The sequence below is a fragment of the Trachurus japonicus genome, chromosome 2 (genome assembly GCF_045865225.1).
Source record: "Trachurus japonicus isolate A0001 chromosome 2, Traja_1.0".
NCBI classification, from domain to species: domain Eukaryota; kingdom Metazoa; phylum Chordata; class Actinopteri; order Carangiformes; family Carangidae; genus Trachurus; species Trachurus japonicus.
This window is the reverse complement of record NC_140908.1, coordinates 8,330,142-8,347,461: the sequence shown is the minus strand read 5'-3', so window position 1 is coordinate 8,347,461 and position 17,320 is coordinate 8,330,142. Positions and strand designations below refer to the sequence as shown.

Below are 17,320 nucleotides of genomic sequence, written 5' to 3'. Positions count from 1 at the left end.
ACGACGTGTTGCATTGACGCGAGCTTCGCGGAAATGCCAACCCATTGGAGGCGACATGAAGTGGGATGGGCCGTGAGGGGTACAACGGGGCCACCTTGTGGTGAAAATATGTAACAGCAGGTGGCCTTTTTTATTTTTCAAATTAATTAACTTTTTTTTATTCTGTGTTTAACCGAGGATTTAATGGGAACTTTAATGCAATTTATTTGAGTTATTTACATGTCATCCTATTGTATACTACATCTAGGCCAGTGTTTCTCAACCTTGGGGTCGGGGCCCCATGTGGGGTCACCTGGAATTCAAATGGGGTCCCCTGAAATGTCCAGTAGCTAATTGATTAAAAAAAAAAAAAAGACTGATAAAAAATATTGTTTTAACTTATTTTTATTTTTTTTAATGATGATTAAACCACACACAATCTTAAACAACTGTTTTCTATACTTTAACTTTCTCAAATATAAAGTGAGCATTTTGATTGATGGCCACGATCACATGGGGTCGCCAGAAATTTGTGATCTCAAAATGGGGTCACGAGCCAAAAAAGGTTGAGAACCACTGAGCTGTAGTTTGCTCTTCTTTTACAGATTGTGCAGCTCTTTTGGGAGACCTGAACAAAATGGCAATGTTGTGTAATCAATGCATAAAAACCTAATTTACATAATTAAAGAATTGAAATGCATGTTGCAGGAAAACAAAATCTTCAGGGAACGACAGTTTGCTTCATTCTGAAAAAAAATCATCTACTTACTACTGTTACAGTTTAATTATGATTAATGGGTGGGTTGTATATCAGGTTCTTTTGTAGCTGCTTCACTTGGCAAAGTTGCAAAGAGTGTTGCTTCCAAAACCTTTACAAAGAATGACACCACACTGTAAATTACTTCTGATTTTATTCAATGGAAAAAAAAGACCTTCAGGAAAATACAGTAATTCCCATAGTACACACAGAGAGGACATAAATTAGAGAGGCATGGCAGAGAGACGTTTGAGGGGGAAACATGTCACCTGGCAGGCAGAAAACATTTTGATCCACGCTGCCACAGCCAGGGGCGCACTGCACGATGCAGGATGTAGAGGAATCAGTGAAATCACACTCTGGACTTGCGTAAATTCGTGATGTGAGCAAACGTTGATTATTCCTGTACACAAACGTCTAAATGATAGTACAAAAAGGGAATAATACAAAATACAAAACAGGGAAAAACTGCCCTCAAAATAAACCATAAATATTCATATCGATGCACATTGGTTTAACAAAACAATTGCTTCTGTAAACATTTTCAACATAAGGTGTGCATTACAATTTAAAAACCACTGCAGTTGCATACTTATCTGAAGGGTTACATAATAAAAATTGCAGAAACAAGACTAAAAACTAAGTCCAAGTTAAAAATATGCTGCTTAGTTCACACTGTCTGAAGTGGTTTTGTAACACTGCTATTAGAACGTGTTGTGATTGTTTTGTTTTTCCCCTTCCCAGCTTTTCACAGGTGATCAGACAGTGAAAGCACCTTGTTCCCGTGTTCTGCAGCTCCACAGTGAAGGCAGCATCCTTACTGAGAGCAGGGAGCAGAGAGATTACATGTAGGGGGAGCAGATGTGTGTCCTGTTGTCAAGTTTTTTTTGTTTTGTTTTTTTGTTCTCATTCATACAAACGCACAGCCACAGGATGGATCTGACAGTTTTACAGTGAAACGAGACCGCCCTAACCTTAAGTGACAAACACGTCTTGCCTTGTCGTACGGGTTTCAGAGGAATAAAATAGAACGAGGAAGCAAAATACAATTCTAGGATGGAGTAACGGTCCAGTTAAAGTGGCGAATCTGTCTCTTCAAGCCAGACTGGACTGTGTAAACTAATTTGTCTGAAGTCCAAAATGTCAAAAAAGAAAAGAGGTCCAATATTGAATCACATGGCTGGTTCAGACTAAAGTGAGAGCAGTACACAAAATCCACACGTCTTTGCTCTTCAGAGGATTTTGAGCAGTTTTATTTCTAAATCAGCTTGAAACCTTTATAACGCCACACTAAGCTACAGTCTCCTCTCTAATGCAGAGCTGCATGATGACGTGAGTGTGATGTTCAGAGCTTCTTCTCAACCCACGCGAGTGACATCATCATCTACGCTGCCTTTCCTTCCCTTCCCTTACTGTCAACTTCTGCCCGCTGGCCTCCATGCTACGTTAATGGCCACCTGCTAATTCTGCTTGTCTAATTCACAGTTTATCCTAGCCCTACTTATGACTGAACTTAAAGGAAAAATCCACCTGATTGAAAAAAAACAAAAAAAAACAAGCTATTGTAATAAGGAACCTCACATTTCCGGGTATTTTTATTGTTTGGTGGTCGACCAGAGAAAAAAACATATCACAGACTGGAGAGAAACAGGGTGGATTCTTCCTTTAAGATTCATCTACAGGTGTGTCCTGTGTTTTTATGCTTTATTTATGTGCAGCAAGTCACATACAAAATATACAGTGTATTAAAAACCGGGGATAATTATTATTTTTTTGTTAATAACACCAAAGCAACATGCTGTCATAAACAGGGCTACTTCTGTCTTGACATAACCTACAGTACGTGAGGCAATGTGGTAAAAAGTTGAGAAAGTGTCTGTTAAACCCGGGAAAGGTTGATGTCAGTGTTAGTTATGTACAAGCTGAGATCCAGTACCCTGTTTTTTTTTTTTAATGGATATATCCAGAAGGTCCCTTGGAAAAAAAACAACAAATCTTCACTTTAAAGGAGGAGAAGGCAAAAAAGTGAAGATGGAAGCAGATTTACAAGTCAAGCATCATTTGTGGGAGTAAAACCGTGACTGTGAACTAGTGTTTGACGACATGCTTGACGTGGAAATCTATCACGGAGGAGGAGTTAAATTTTGACCCAAACAGGACCTGGACTAAACGGCGCCACGAGCGGCTAAAGTCAGAATAATGTGGCGCGTACAGTATTCGCCACATTTAGCCTCGTATCGTCCCTTCAGACAAACACGCTTTGTCAGTCATTCACATGCTCAGTGTTTTGTTTTTTTTCCTCTATTCACACACACACGCACACACACATACATGATGCAAAGATTTACTATGACACATTAAAGATTTACCATCGACAGGCAACAGATCCCACGTTCCCGCAGAGGAGGAGGAGGACGAGTGGAGTTCAGCACAAAGGTCGGGGTGAGAGGAACCTGGGCGGCGGGGTGAGGGTGTGGGTTTGCTGTTTTATTATAGTTAGTACACTCAGTGGACTCAACCCCCCCTGCCCCCTCCCCCCGCCCTCAAAAACACTCACCCCACACCCCTCGTTACGTTTCATGATTACAGTCCAATCCGTGGTTTTTTTTTTTGGCGAGCGAGACGCAGAGAAGCTTCTCCGGCTCCGGCTCCAGGCTTCTCTTGTTCGTCGCCGTTGGTTCGCGGTCACAATCGTCATCTGTTGGTCGTCGTGTTCGGCTCGGCTGGTTGGTCGACGTGGAAAGCGGGGGCGTCCACTACCAGCTCATGAGGGAGGTGCGTCCCAGGGTCATGAAGTAGACCTGGCTGGCACCGCCCTGACGCACCGAGGCGAAGAAGACCTGAGGACGAAAGATAAGAAACATAAGAGCTGCAGATTTGATGACGATAAAAGAGAGAGAAAGAGGACAGAAAGAGAGAAAAAAAAGAGTCTGCTCACTTTGTCGTTCCTCTCACAAAGGAACTTGAGTCTCTGGGCTCTCTTGTGCATGAAGACGCCGTCCAGGTGTCCCGTCTCCACAGAGCGGATCTCTATGGCCTTCTCTCCCCAGCCCATGATCTGGTTTGACCTAATGTAGGCTGCACAAGCACAGAGGGAGTTTTAGGGAAGTGTCACAGTTTCCCCAGCCTGAACTCAGACTTCCTCTCTTGTTTTTTGTTTTTTTTATGACTTCCTCTCTTGTTTTTTGTTTTTTTATTAAATCCCCTGTCACGCAGGACGACTCACCCACTGAAGTTGGCATTTCTCCCCACTGCAGCACCACGTCTTTGGTGATGCGTCCGTAGGTGTTGACGTAGACGCCCTCGTCCTCGTAACACACCAGCAGCTCGATCCCGTCAGTGTTGGGTAAGATGATGATGGCGTGGCACTGAATGCTGGTCTGGATCTAACAGAGGGAGGGAGGGGTGAGAAGTGTTAGCAGAGGAGAATAAAGCGTTCAAAAGACGAGATGCGACCAAACTCTCAGCCGAGCACGTACATGTGTGGGCAGGTAGATGTCGTAGACGGCGCCGGAGTCCACATCCACAGCATGGAAGCCTGAGCAGGAGCCGTAGATGACCTTTAACCTCTGACCCTCCTCTACAGTCAGGTCCACCAGCAGAGGCTTGTGCACCAGGTCACCAAAAGACTAAATCGAGCAAAAAAGAAGAAGAGAGTCCGTTAAAAGTCTCAGCGAAATCTTTGTATTGAAGTCAGTGGGGTTCAAGAAAGGACTTGGCCGCACTCAGAGGCTCACAGTTTCAATTCTGTAAGTCTCTCTGCTTTTTTAAACACATTTTGAGAGAGAGGACACGTTTGTCTACGACTGTGGAAAAAATCACATGTGTGGACTTTAATTTGTGGCCAGGAGCAGCGTGGAAATAGAAAAGTTTCAGACAATTTCAGACAACTTCTCCCACTCTGGCCGATGATGTCACCCACTCTGGCGCGAACATTCCGCGCAATACACACCCATTATAATCTCAGCATTAGTGATCATGATCATTGAACAGTGATTGATCAAAAACTATAATACCTATAGAAATGTGAATTAATACATCAATAGGCAAGACTTGTGTCTGCATTTTAAAGTTTAAATAGCGTCTCTAAGTGAAAGTATGACGGAGCAGTTGATGTCCAATTATTTGTTTGTTTTTCGACCTCCTCCCATTCATTCTCTATGGGAAAATCTTCCCAGTTTTTCATGACTCATGTCCGTGGTGCTGATAAACCCAGATCCTCCTGTGAGCACACTCACCTTAAAGGCCATGAACTTGTGGTAGGGTTTGGGAGCCCAGGCGTAAACCTCCACAGCGTTCTTCAAGGCCAGCACCAAGAACTTGATCCTCTCATACTTCACTGGAATGAAAAGGAGATGTCAGTCAGTTGTGAAGGTTGGATTCACCTAATTCTTGTGTGTATCATTCAGTCCTGGGTTAGGAGACTCTGGGCCTGGACGTACCGACTTTGTAGTGGACGCAGCCCTCCAGGTCGCCCACGTTGACCCACCCCTGCTTCTTCTCCACCTCAGGGTCGTTGTGCAAAATCTTGTTTCTGAGCCACGACAGGTAATAAACTCGCAGCTTGTTCTTTTTACCTGCAAGGGGCCGAGGAGGTTGAGCAGTGAGAGAACAGATAAACATGCATTTATATATATTTTTTAAATACACATGGCTGCATGTGAGCTGTACCTGATATGGTGACCAGGACGTTGAGTCCCTCCAGGACGTCCATCTGCTGGATGCGTCTCCGGTTGATGAGGGGGTAGACTTTCCCCTGACCGCTTCTGTCCAGCAGCATCAGGCCGCTCTCCGTCCCCACCAGCAGGTTCACGCCTGGAACAAACACGGATGTGCACGGCAAACTTGAGTACGTAACAACGTGGTCGTCTGCGCTGCAACGCCGCGTTGACTTCTGAACGTGAACCTACCCCAGAGCGCAGCGCACAGGATCTCAGAGTTGAACCTCTTCTTGTACTTGCGGATCTCTGGCGTGTCGCTGGGCGGACGCGTGTTGACTGGGTTGACGTTGACCACCGAGCCTTTACGGGACGGGTCGACCCTCAGCGGGTCCACCAGCCGTCCGTCCTGCCCAAAGGCAGCTGTGGAGAAGCAGCAGAGACGCCAAACCATGTAATTAAATGACTAATGAACAGACTCATCACTTCAGCTCGAGAGTTTCAACATTATTTCTTTATCAATGATGGAAAAAATGTGTGTGTGTGTGTGTGTGTGTGTGGGGTTATTGCTCTTAAATACTCCCCAGAGAAAAAAAGTAAGTCATGTTTCTGTCATCAGGAAACAGAGGAGCGTTCAGTTTTTAATTACCCATGTTGTTGAGGGAGCTGCCGCTGGATGGAGAGATCTGGAGAAGGCGCGGGTCGATGAAGGGAGTGAAGGACGAGGAGGACTTGTGTTTGGACATGGAGTTGCTCTCCGACTGGGACTGACAGAGATTAAAGACATTTAAAACACAAACAGATTTCCAGATACCTCTCAATGACAAAACAGACACGAAGCATAGTATTTATTAGGCTTTTGGTCCAATCCATGTCATTTATAAATCTGACTATGATTGTTCTGCATTAGCAACAGACTGCTCAGGCTGGAGCATGTGAATTACAGCTCTGCCTCTGGGGCTCATAAATCTGTTCAATCAAAGTGGGTTTTTTTTTATGATGCAAACAAATGGGAATAAAAAAAAGTTGGCGGTGAAATTCAGGTTTGTAACAAATCAAACATGCTGTTATTGTTAGTTCCCATGAAGCGCGCAGGGACATACATGTTACAGATGAAAACACAACAACATGTGAGACAAGAAGAAATGTGTTTAGGGAAATAGGAAGTAATCCAAACATGAGCTGCTGCTGGTAGTGTGTGTTAAGAGGGAAAAAGCTGCTGCTAATAAAGCACAGAGAAGAGAAGTCCACCACCCAAGATGCCTGTTGTTTATTATTAATCAATAAAATATATATTTATGTATATTATATATATTTCTTTGTGTAAGTGGGTCATATGGTTGTTTTGGACGTCACACCAGGCAGCCGTCACCCGACACTGCTACAGCTACGTCATGACGTCCTGTTAAGAAATGGTCATTCATCGTTCACCCTGAGAAGCCCCCGGGGTTTAGTTTCCTCCACGCCCCGACCGTGTCCGACCACCAGGAGGCGCCAGTGTTAGCGGCAACGCAGTGCAGTGCAGTGAGCGGAAAGGAGGTTGAAGACTCAAACCAGAGAGGTGTCAGCCAAGCCAGAGGGGGGCAGAGGAGAGCCAGAGTGAAGCCAGCAGGACACACAGGGTGATGGGGGAGGGAGGGAGGGAGGGCAGGAGAGGGTGCAGAGAGGCTCAGACCAACAATCAAGGGCTGGACGGTGGGTAAGTACAGATTAGAGGGGGAAAAAAAGCATTTGCAAATAATTTATTTTTCCTAGCGCCATGTCCAAAAGGATGACAACAAATCCTGGACCGGCTGGATGAAAATAAACATTTGCAACCGTGCACCTGCAACCGTCCAGGCTTGGTTATTTGTCCCCGAGATGGTGGGGGTGACATACCTCTATGGCAGTGAGCTCGTCCAGGGGGATCAGTGGGGACATGGCAGGACTGGCATGGCTAGATGATGAGGGGAAGGAGGAGGTGGAGGAGGAGGAGGGGATGGTTGTGGAGGAGGAAGGGGAGTGATGGCTCTGCTGGATAAGGTCTGGTAGGTGGTGGATTCGGCCGGCAAAGCCGTTTTTCTCTGGCAGGCCGTGGCCCCCGGGGGGTTGGGGCTGGCCGTGGCCGTGGCCAGAGCCGGCCGAGGAGGAGGAAGAGGAGGAGGATGAGAGATTGACCAACCGCTTTATGTCAACGGTGCTCTGGAAGCAAGAACAGGCACACTTGGGCTGGAGCGAGCAGGTGGAGATGAGGAGCTGAACGTTTGACTGCTAGTCTGCTGCTTTACTTCATGATTCACAACATCACACAACATATTCTTATGTTTGGAGACCACATCGCATTAATTTAACCTATGAGCATCTCTGTACATGTAAAACATGAAGCAGCAGACGACTGGAATTTAAAACAAAAAGGGGAAAATGATGGACAATGAGTAGACAATGACATAGAACAAAGAAAAACAACATTTCTAACAACTACACACACTCTTGTCTCCACCTCTTACCTGTCTGATCACCAGCGTGCCGTCCTTGGAGGGCGTGGTGGCCTGGTCGCTCTCCGAGTCTTCGACCAGCATGGTCTTTGCGGACTCCGTCTCCCCGTTACTCATCTTCCTGTAGAAGCCATGGGAATATCTGATGTCCGTAACCAGACCAGTGTTAACAGCCATGCAGAGAAGCCATGCCAGCACAGTGCACATAAGTCTGACAACAACATCTCTGTCCGACAAGAAATTATCTTGTCTTGCTTTATATTTAAACATGAATTCACAAAGAAGCGACAGACAACATGGACGGACAAGTGGGACAACGACATCGTCAGTCTTCGACCTACCCTGCTCTGGAGTCCTCAGCTCCTGAGGTGGACTCCTCTCCCGCCTCCTGGTCCACCTCCTCGTCGTCGTCTTCGTCTGTGGTGCCCGACTCTTCGCTGGAGGAGGAGTAGTCGGTGACCTTGTGGGGAGGCCGCACATCGTCCACCGCACGCAGCTCCTTGGCCAGAGCAGTCAGGTCCTAAAAAGAGTGATTCATCTTTAGAATAACTGGAGTGTGATTCCTCATTGTAGCCTCAAAGGGATAGTTCAACATTTTGGCAAATTGGCCCATTGCCATAATCCCTATAGTTTTAGGAGTAGGTTCATTACCTTTAATTGTCGGTGCAAGCTATTTTTAGAACGGCGGAGCAGAGCCGTGAGCTGCTCAGAGCTACGCTACGGAGGCTAATGGGATTTCTTGGTTTCCCTCATCAAACTCATCATATACACAATCCAACAACTCCAAAACGCTCTGGTGGACAAGTTGTGACCTGCACATTCACCAATGGCAAATGCAGAGACTGCTCGCCAAAAAACTGCCCCCGACGGGAACGCTCATCAGCAGTTTTGCATGAATCTCGTAACTTTCTGTTATTATCTCATAGCGTGGTGAATGTGCAGGTCACAACTTGTCCACCAGAGCGTTTTGGAGTTGTTGGATGGTGTATTTGATGTGTTTGATGAGGGAAACCAAGAAATCCCATTAGCCTCCGTAGCGTAGCTCTGAGCAGCTTGTGGCTCTGCTCCGCCGTTTATGGCAATGGGCCAATTTGCCAAAATGTTGAACTATCCTTTTAAATCTCTAGGTATAAGTAGTGGAGAAGTGCTGAGTCCTGAGTTAGTGCTACTCTTTTGTTCTGTATCCATGTTTTACTAACGCAGGCTTGCAAAATAAAAAAGAAGGGGAGTGATATTTCCCCGACATGTTCAATAACAAATGGGCCAGAGTTTATCCGGCGACAAAGCCAGGTGAGATTAGAAGCCATTCTGACAACTACAAGGAAACAGGAGATAGTGTGTTTGCATTCAGATGTGGCTGCATTCAAATCCAGGATCAGGAGCTTTCTGTGGAGGGGGTTAACCCCTCCAGTGCCGTGTGCATTTCACCGATGACAAGCAATAAGATTGTGCAGGCATGAGGGAGGACGCCAGCAGGAGGCAATCACATCACAGGCAGAGGGGACGTAACCAATGACAGAGCTGGAATGAATTATCGCATCAACCCTCACGAAGCAGAGAAACTTCTTTCATCACCACACTTTAGTGTACAATGCAATGAGAGGGGGAGGGGGCGATGGTGCAGGCAGAGCGTACTGTAGGTGTGATGAATCTCTTTTATTAGGCTTACCACATCACCCTAAGAGGTTCCCCAACAATCACGAACCATTGGATTCATGAGATGTTGCACACATCAGGTGGTTGAATAATTAGAGTGGTGGGAAATAGAGAAAAACACAAGTGGAGGAGGAGAAAGACACAAGTTTTCACCTATTCAGTATCAACACAATGATAAACCAGGACTGTGGAAGCGGCGGACTTACAGCTGGTCGAGTGGGCCGGGCCAGGTTCTTTTCATCTGGTTTTTTGGGAACATTTTCAGGCCGCTGGAGAGGCGATCCTTCAGATTTGGAGGAAGCTTTGACAGAACAAAGAGAAGGCGAGTGAGTGTGGGAGAAACACAACTGGGCCAGGAGGAGCTGGCTCTGAGAGGATCCTTAACAGCCCGGAGAGAAACAGCTCAGCATGGGAAGCTATCGCAGCGTTAAGTGTGTGGAGTGAGGATGGAGTTTATATCACAGTGATAATCGTGATGAGCTAATAAGCAGTTAGTAGAGGGAGCGAAATGCCGCTGTGTACAGTACCAGGCGACTCACAGCGGGGTCTGAAGCGGTCCCCGGGGCTGGCCTGGGAGCTGGAGTTGGAGCCAGAGGAGCTGCCGCTGCCGGGCCGAGGCTGCAGCTTCTCCACGCGGTCCCACAGCGGGCGCTGCTCCACGTTACTGCCACAGGGAACGTTAACAAGTCTCATTAGCACACAGAGGTGAAATGTACAGCGTGTACAGCTTGCTGGAGGTCGCCTCTCCTTTACCTGCCAGCGTTCCTCTGTCCGCCCTGGTTGCCAGGTTGCGACGGCAGAGGGGACTCTCTACGGGACAGTACAGGCGACCTGGATGTCGTCCTCACCGGCACCTGGGGGGGAGACAGATTCAGACTCTCACACACATGTAGCGCGTTTAAAATCTAAAAGTGAAGATGTAGAAGAACTTAAAGTTGCACAAGACAGAAAAAAAGACATCAGAGAGGAGCTCGTCTTCCTCTTATCACATAATCAAATAAAAAAAAACAATATTTGCCCTACATTCAGTCTGCTACTTTGAACTGTGGATCATAAAAGCATCTTTTAATCTACAGCTACTGAGTTGAAGCTCTGCATCACCAACACCACCCGAGTGAGTTTATACTGGAGGAACGTGCTGTTCTTTGGTTTTGTGTCACATAATTGCTGCATTTTGATCGATGTTTTACCTTAAAGGAATAGTTCAACATTTTGGCAAATTGGCCTGTTGCCATATTCCCTATAGTTTTAGGAGTAGGTTCATCACCTTTAATTAAGCTATAGGGATTACGGCAATGGGAAATGTGCCAAAATGTTGAACTATCCCTTTATAGTCATTTGTGAGCCTGGAAATGAAAAGTTTCCTGGTTTAGTTTTGTTACAACAGTGTTTAATGGTGGTGTTTGACAACAGACAGACAGTGGTGGAGCATGAGGGGAGGTGAATGAGGGAGGGGGACAGGGTGGGGGGGACGGGAGGCCCTCGTCACTTCTTACCTTCGGAGGCACCTCCTCGCCGCCGGCCTGGTGCTCGGCCCTAGTCTGGGCCTGAGGGTGGTGGTGGTGGAGGTGGGGAGGTTGGGGCTGGGGGTCAGTGCGTGCGGGCGATGGGTGATGGTGGTGGTGATGGTGGGGGTCCTGGGAGCGCAGGTGGAGTTGTGCAAAGCTAGAGGTCACGCCGCCGGGCTCGCTGAAGGACTGGGAGCGAGAGACCACGGGCGGAGGAGGAGGAGGAGGAGAGGGGGCGGCGCTGTTGCTGCTTTTTAGAGCAGCCAGGTGGGACCACTGGACCTTTTAGGGAGGGAGGGAGGGAGGGAGGGAGGGAGGAAGGGAGGAGGAGGAGGGGAGGGAGGTGAAACAAGCAGACAACACAGTGAGACATGAGGGAAGATGTGTGTGGCTTCACATACATGTGTTTATATATGTATATACACACATGCATACAGCAGACAACACATGACACGATGATGTTTCGCTCTGATTCACTGTCGATCAATGCAAATACACAACACAGACGACTGAGTTCACTTTAATGTTGATGAATATGAAGCCAAAACCACTCATTTTTCTTTCTATTTTGTAGAAATTATGAACTACTCTGTTAATATGGAAACACGTATTCAGAAAAACACAGTTTAGTTGCTGAGATTGTAATTATTACTTCACCTGATCCATGATTTTAGTGATAAATTATATAATTTACAGGTCAATGTGATCATGGATTGTTCAGTGATATTGAACGCAGCCTGTAAAAAGCACATGTTCCTCCAGATAACGGGTTTACAACCTCAGCCTACAGCCTAATGCTACAGCTAAAATGATGCACATCACAAATAAGAGGCTTATTATGGGAATATAGACAATAACACACATGATTTTTCTTTTGTTTTCTATTCAGAGTTCTGAAATGATCTGCAATGCAGATACGAGCTGGCGTGAGATAACAGCAGTTTGTTTTTAAGTGATCAAACAGCAAAACATAATTTCCTGGTGTTATTAATTAACAGAACCTCGGCAGATTCCTTCCTGTCGCCAGCTGTTTCAAGTGCAAAAGGATGCAAGGGAGCGAGAGGAGGAGGAGGAGGAGGAGGAGGGAAAAAAAGGATGAAGGAGGAGAGGAGGTGAGGTGAGGTGGGGAGGGGTTACCTGAGGCTCCATGGGCCGGTGCATGGCGGAGGCCTCGGAGGAGGGGCCGCCGTTGGAGAACGGTTCAGAGGAGCGGGGAGGCAGAGGGGGCTGCTTGGGAGGAGGGGCGGTCTGAGGGGAGCCCTGAATGTTCTTACGGTACCGCTCGTCGGCCTGGGATGAGGGTCAGGAGAAATATTTCAGTGAAAGGGAAAATCAAAAAGAAGGAAACCACTGCTCAGTAGGAACGGTTTCCCATCTCTTTGCATTTTACAGGAATCCTCTGAAACCTTCACATCTGCTGACAGTGATGTCACACATGCTTGACACAGCAGCCGTACAGACACAGGTGTGTGTGGACAGACAGGAGGTGGAGACAAATACATCCTAGATTTTTTGTTTTTTAATCATAAAATGGACAGAAAGGTTGTTAATGACACAGAACAAGTTCTTGTTGATGACAGGAGACGCTGCTTTGGAGGGGGGGCGTCCTGCATGTTAGTTTGGGCCTCAGCCATACACATGCAACGGCCCGATCCACACACATATTGACGGACGTCGCAGGTCGGCCATAAAAGGTCAAGAGGGAAATCCTAACACTTGTGGTTCTGTGCTGCTCTGAGGAGAAAAACCCTCGGAGATGGACCCAGATGACAGCGGATAAAATGGCAAAATACGGGGAAATAAAAAAATTTCAAAGCCCCTGCAATCATCTTTATTCTTATGGGAGAAACAGTAAATATTCATGTTTCTACAAGACTGGATTCGGCTCTCAAAGCAAAAATTACGATGAAAAAACATAGTTTGGAATGGTTTTGGTTTTCTAAAGTTTTTCAAGAGTGCAAGAGAGAGCGAGAGCCAAGAGAGAGTGGAGGAGAACAGCTCTGTTTTATTCAGGACATAAAGAGTTGGTCGGGAGCCTGTGGTTTTTCCCTTTCTCCAACCGTACCCCCCTACGTGTTTCATTCAAAAGAGCCTGCGTACTAACAAATTAGCTGTTGGCTGTGGAGCAACACCGCAGCAACCAAAACAGAGAACGTTAAATCACACAAAGCTGTTTGTGCTAAATTAAACCGTTTTTTTGTTTCTTTTTTTCTTTTTTTTCCTCGCACCACCTCCGTCATCATGGTCACTGAGACTTGTGAGGAAAAGCAAGAAGAAGCTGGATAGAGCAGGCAGCGGGGGAGGCAGAGCCGAGGAGGAGGTTCACCTCTCTGATAGGCTGAGGAGGAGGATGAGCGACAGGCTCGGCGGGCCTATCGGGCTCCACGCTTTCCGCCTGGGGAGGTTTAGAGTCGGGTGGGGTTTCAGTCTGAGGGGGGCTGGGGCTGGGAGAGGTCTCAACGGGGTGAGTCTTTTCTGGCATTGCTGCCTGGGACTGGGACTTAGCGCCGTCTGCGGGGACGGTCTGAGGTCTCGCTACAGAAACAGCGCCAGCGTCAAGGACCTGCGCTTGTGGGGCTGTGGTAAGGACTCTGTTGTCGGGGGGCAGGGTGGAGGTCTGTGGAGGCTTGTTTTGGTCTGGGGGGAGTTTGGTCTTGTCGCCAGGCTGCTGTTTGGGCTCGTGCTGCAGCGACAGCAGGTAGGCCTGCTCCTGCTGCAGGCGCTTATGGAGCCGCTCGGCCTTGCGCTGCTCCTCCAGCTCCCGCCACTTGAACTCCTAATGCAGAGCGTGCGGTGGATTCAAGGTGGTGAGAGGAGACCTGACAAACCTAGGCTGACTCAAGATCATTTACTGTGAACAAACAGCAGCATTTGTCACCACATTTTACTCGATTTCTGAAAAAGTCCGTGAATAAAACCCTGAGTAAGAAATGATATTATGTAGGTAAAAACACAACGGATCTGAAAAACAACATCTGAGATTCAAGAGGAGAATTATCGATTTGTTTCACTTTACAACAATGATGTGAAATCCAATTGAAAAAAACAAAAAACACGACACAAAAGGAAGACGACAACATTTCCTCCGACTTGTTTTTGTAGTAAATGACTCAACAGATTTATGAGTCAAAAAAAAAAAACACCTATTACAAACAGAGATTTGCTGTGGGGCATTTTCTGACAACAACATTTAAATGTCACCTCGCTACATGGCAAAAATCTGTCTTCATTTAACTGAGCAGGAAAATAATGAGGTGTTTATGTGCTGTGGGAGTTATCTGTGTGAGACTGACCAGTAGCATGGCCTGTTCACGGAGCAGCTGCTCCTGCAGCATCTCCAGGTGCCTCTGCTCCTCCTCCAGCTGGCGCCTGATGTACTCCTGCCAATCAACACGGAGCGGTCAGAGTTAGAGATGAATTCATGTGGGAGCAACGTCGCAGATGCACAGACAATGTTTTTTTTAATAAACCCGTTCGTTACCTGTTCGCGATCGTTCCTCCTCTTCTCGTCTTCGGCCCGCCGGCGCTCCTCCTCTTCTTTACGTCTGCGATCCATCTCTTCGATACGCCTCTTCTCCTCTTGCTCGCGGCGACGCTGCTCGCGCTCTTGTTGCCTCCTCATCTCCCGTTCACGTCGCTGTTGCTATAGTGGCAACAGACGACAGACAAAGAGATGAATTCTTTAAAAAAAAACATTAACAAAAACATGACTTTCAGCAGTTTCATCTTTTCCGTCATCCTACCTCCTCCAGCCGCCTCCGCTGCTCCTTCTGCTGCTCGATACGTTTCTGCCTCTCCGCCAGTAGCTGCCGTTTGTACTCCTCCTGCTCCCGGAGCTGCTGCTCCTGGAGGAGCTGCTGACGACGGAGCGCCTCCGACCGCTCCTTGTTCTCCTGCTGCAGGCGGATGAAGTCGCGGCGCAGCGTCGACTCACCTGGTACATTGACAATGGAGCTGGGAGACGGGAGGAATCAGGACAGAAGGGTCAGATTAAACTGCGTTAATCTAATTTAACTGTTTTTCACGAGGTGCTACGACAGCTACATCCTACCTGGGCTCTCCCTCCTGCTCCGGGGGATCCTCCTCCTCCTCTTCGCTGCCACTGTACTCATACTCTGTCTCATCTGTAATAAATTTAGAAGTGGCTCAGAGCTGGAAACGCACAAGACAACATGACATTATCTGCAGTAAGAGATGAGCCGATTGGACGCACCCTTCTCTCCCCTCTTCTTCTTGGTGCGGTCGATGTGGTCTTTGAGCTGTATGCGGACTTGCCTCTCGTTGGGCTGGTCTCGGATGAAGGGGTGCTTCAGCAGCTGCTCTGTCGGGGGCCGCTGCGTGTAGTTCTTCACCAGACAGCCCTCGATGAAACTGAAAAACTTTTTGGACCTGCGGAGGAAGGAGAGACGGGAGGGAGAGAGACAAGAGAGAGGGTGAGTTATAGAACGAGACAGTGGGAGCCAGACAAATATTTCAGCCACACATGGACAGAGCTCATCCAGGGATCCAAGGAAAACATTTCTGCAAATAAGCCGATTCCAAATTGCCCAAGGGTCCTGAGAACACTCGGGTTTCCACGGCGTGACAGCAGCCTCTGATTTCTCAGTGCAAATTGAAATTAATGTACTCGGACAGGCAGCGCTGCACCTTTCATGACAGATCCACCATGCAAACTGAAATATGAGGTGCAGCACAATGAAATTATCGGCACTGCACCTGCTGCTGCCGCTCAAGACAATCCACAATTTTATGCACAACAGGATCTATAACGCTCAAGGATGCATCCTCGTGTTAACGAATATTAATATTGAACTTTTTTAAATTCGTTTCAGCTCCGCCGGCAGCTTTAAAAAGAAAGTCAAAGCTTTTATTTTTTTCTGCATTTTGCATCCAGCGTAGCGACAGCGTGTGCCAGAAGAGGCCGAGTCTGCCAGAGCAGGTGTACCGCAGATGTTCGGCTCAGCAGCAAAGCACAGAGGAAAAGCCGAGCTCACTATCCAAGCCCTCGTAGCCGCCTGGTCTGAAGTCTGAGATAACATCGAAATGTGCAAGAGTACACAGGGCGGCCAGGCAGGAAATATTATGGCCTATCTTGATATATCAGGATTTATTAGGGCGAGAAAGAAGATTGATAAAGGATAAAAACATTCATAAGGGCAGACGGAAAACATCCTAGTGGGTGGTACTCACCATTTTTTAGATTTGAGCCGAGGAGGCGGGTTTCGTGGAATAAGGAAGAGCGCGCGCATCGGGTGCATGTCACACAGAGCTGAAAGAAGAGTGAAGAGAGTCAAGACACTGATCCAACACAAAAAAAACCACCAGAGGTGATATAAAAACAAGCGGGACTCACGTGGTGCTCCTTCAGCCATTTCAATAGCCGTGATACCACAAGACCACAGGTCGCTCTGCAAGACAAAGACGACGCCCGTGAGCCAGAAACACCAACAGGTGCACATGCTCCAGCAAATCCAGATGTTCACAGGAACAAAAACACAACAACAACAACAAGACTTACTCTGTAGTCGTACGTGGCATCTGGGTTCTCATCACAAGCGATGACCTCGGGGGCCATCCAATAAGGAGTCCCGATGAAGGTGTTTCTCCTCCCCACTGTCCGATCCAGCTGAGCACTCACACCAAAGTCCACTGGAGAGCAAAGAGAGGCGTCACTGTGCTGCACAGACATGTTCCTATTGTGCAGGTGCTTATAGATTGTGCTATATTAATCATCAGGTTAATGTATAATGTCATACTGAGCCAATAATAGTGTTATCAGCTGATGTGAGGTCAGAGCTGCACTCACCTAGTTTGACTTCAGCGTTCTCCGTCAGCAGGACGTTCTGGCCCTTGATGTCACGGTGGATGACGTGGTGGGCGTGTAAGTGGGCCAGACCCTGAGGAGGAGAGAGACACGAGTTAGAGGAGAGGAGAGGAGGAGAAGGAGGAGAAGGAGGAGAGGAAAAGAGAGGAGGAGGAGGAGGAGAGGAGAGGAGCTCACTCTGAGGATCTCTCTGGAGATGTAGGCGATCCAGTCTTCCTTCAGCTGGTTCCCCTTGGTGTTCTTCACCAGGTCTGTGATCGAACCGGCTCCACAGAACTCCATCACCAGCTACACGACACAGACACAGAACAAAACATGAATCATCACAGGATAAAACTACTACACATTAACAAAAGGAAAATAGGAAATACAGCTCAGGAGACCACTTCAAAATGATCAGTATCTCTGGTTTTAGTATTTATAAGTATATGTTTGTGTAAAATGAACACTACTGACGACATTTC

At 47.3% G+C, this 17,320-nt stretch overlaps 2 protein-coding genes across 22 annotated transcripts in view; one reads left to right on the top strand and one right to left on the bottom strand.

Annotated features, from left to right (window-relative positions):
* Positions 1-17,320, top strand: part of LOC146990722 (uncharacterized) — a 142,876-nt gene that overhangs the window by 25,764 nt on the left and 99,792 nt on the right. The gene's annotated exons all lie outside the window — the stretch shown is intronic.
* Positions 872-17,320, bottom strand: part of LOC146990730 (mitogen-activated protein kinase kinase kinase kinase 4-like) — a 35,175-nt gene continuing 18,726 nt past the window's right edge. The window contains exons 5-32 of one of the 13 annotated variants that reach the window (XM_085798469.1): positions 17,034-17,144; positions 16,839-16,929; positions 16,551-16,681; positions 16,386-16,440; positions 16,223-16,301; positions 15,246-15,421; positions 15,084-15,156; positions 14,776-14,986; positions 14,514-14,675; positions 14,326-14,412; positions 13,359-13,808; positions 12,170-12,322; positions 11,021-11,314; positions 10,278-10,378; positions 10,052-10,188; positions 9,731-9,825; positions 8,210-8,388; positions 7,881-8,010; positions 7,273-7,575; positions 6,044-6,161; positions 5,647-5,817; positions 5,408-5,551; positions 5,179-5,313; positions 4,975-5,075; positions 4,216-4,365; positions 3,963-4,122; positions 3,675-3,814; positions 1,092-3,576 (exon numbers count right to left, since the gene is read on the bottom strand). In XM_085798469.1, the coding sequence (XP_085654595.1) occupies positions 3,493-3,576; positions 3,675-3,814; positions 3,963-4,122; positions 4,216-4,365; positions 4,975-5,075; positions 5,179-5,313; positions 5,408-5,551; positions 5,647-5,817; positions 6,044-6,161; positions 7,273-7,575; positions 7,881-8,010; positions 8,210-8,388; positions 9,731-9,825; positions 10,052-10,188; positions 10,278-10,378; positions 11,021-11,314; positions 12,170-12,322; positions 13,359-13,808; positions 14,326-14,412; positions 14,514-14,675; positions 14,776-14,986; positions 15,084-15,156; positions 15,246-15,421; positions 16,223-16,301; positions 16,386-16,440; positions 16,551-16,681; positions 16,839-16,929; positions 17,034-17,144 (4,221 nt within the window). In that variant the 3' untranslated portion in view covers positions 1,092-3,492. Of the gene's footprint in view, positions 3,577-3,674; positions 3,815-3,962; positions 4,123-4,215; positions 4,366-4,974; positions 5,076-5,178; positions 5,314-5,407; positions 5,552-5,646; positions 5,818-6,043; positions 6,162-7,272; positions 7,576-7,880; positions 8,011-8,209; positions 8,389-9,730; positions 9,826-10,051; positions 10,189-10,277; positions 10,379-11,020; positions 11,315-12,169; positions 12,323-13,358; positions 13,809-14,325; positions 14,413-14,513; positions 14,676-14,775; positions 14,987-15,083; positions 15,157-15,245; positions 15,422-16,222; positions 16,302-16,385; positions 16,441-16,550; positions 16,682-16,838; positions 16,930-17,033; positions 17,145-17,320 lie in introns of all 13 variants that reach the window. The other 12 variants (XM_085798363.1, XM_085798383.1, XM_085798373.1 and 9 more) reach the window with 12 other exon arrangements.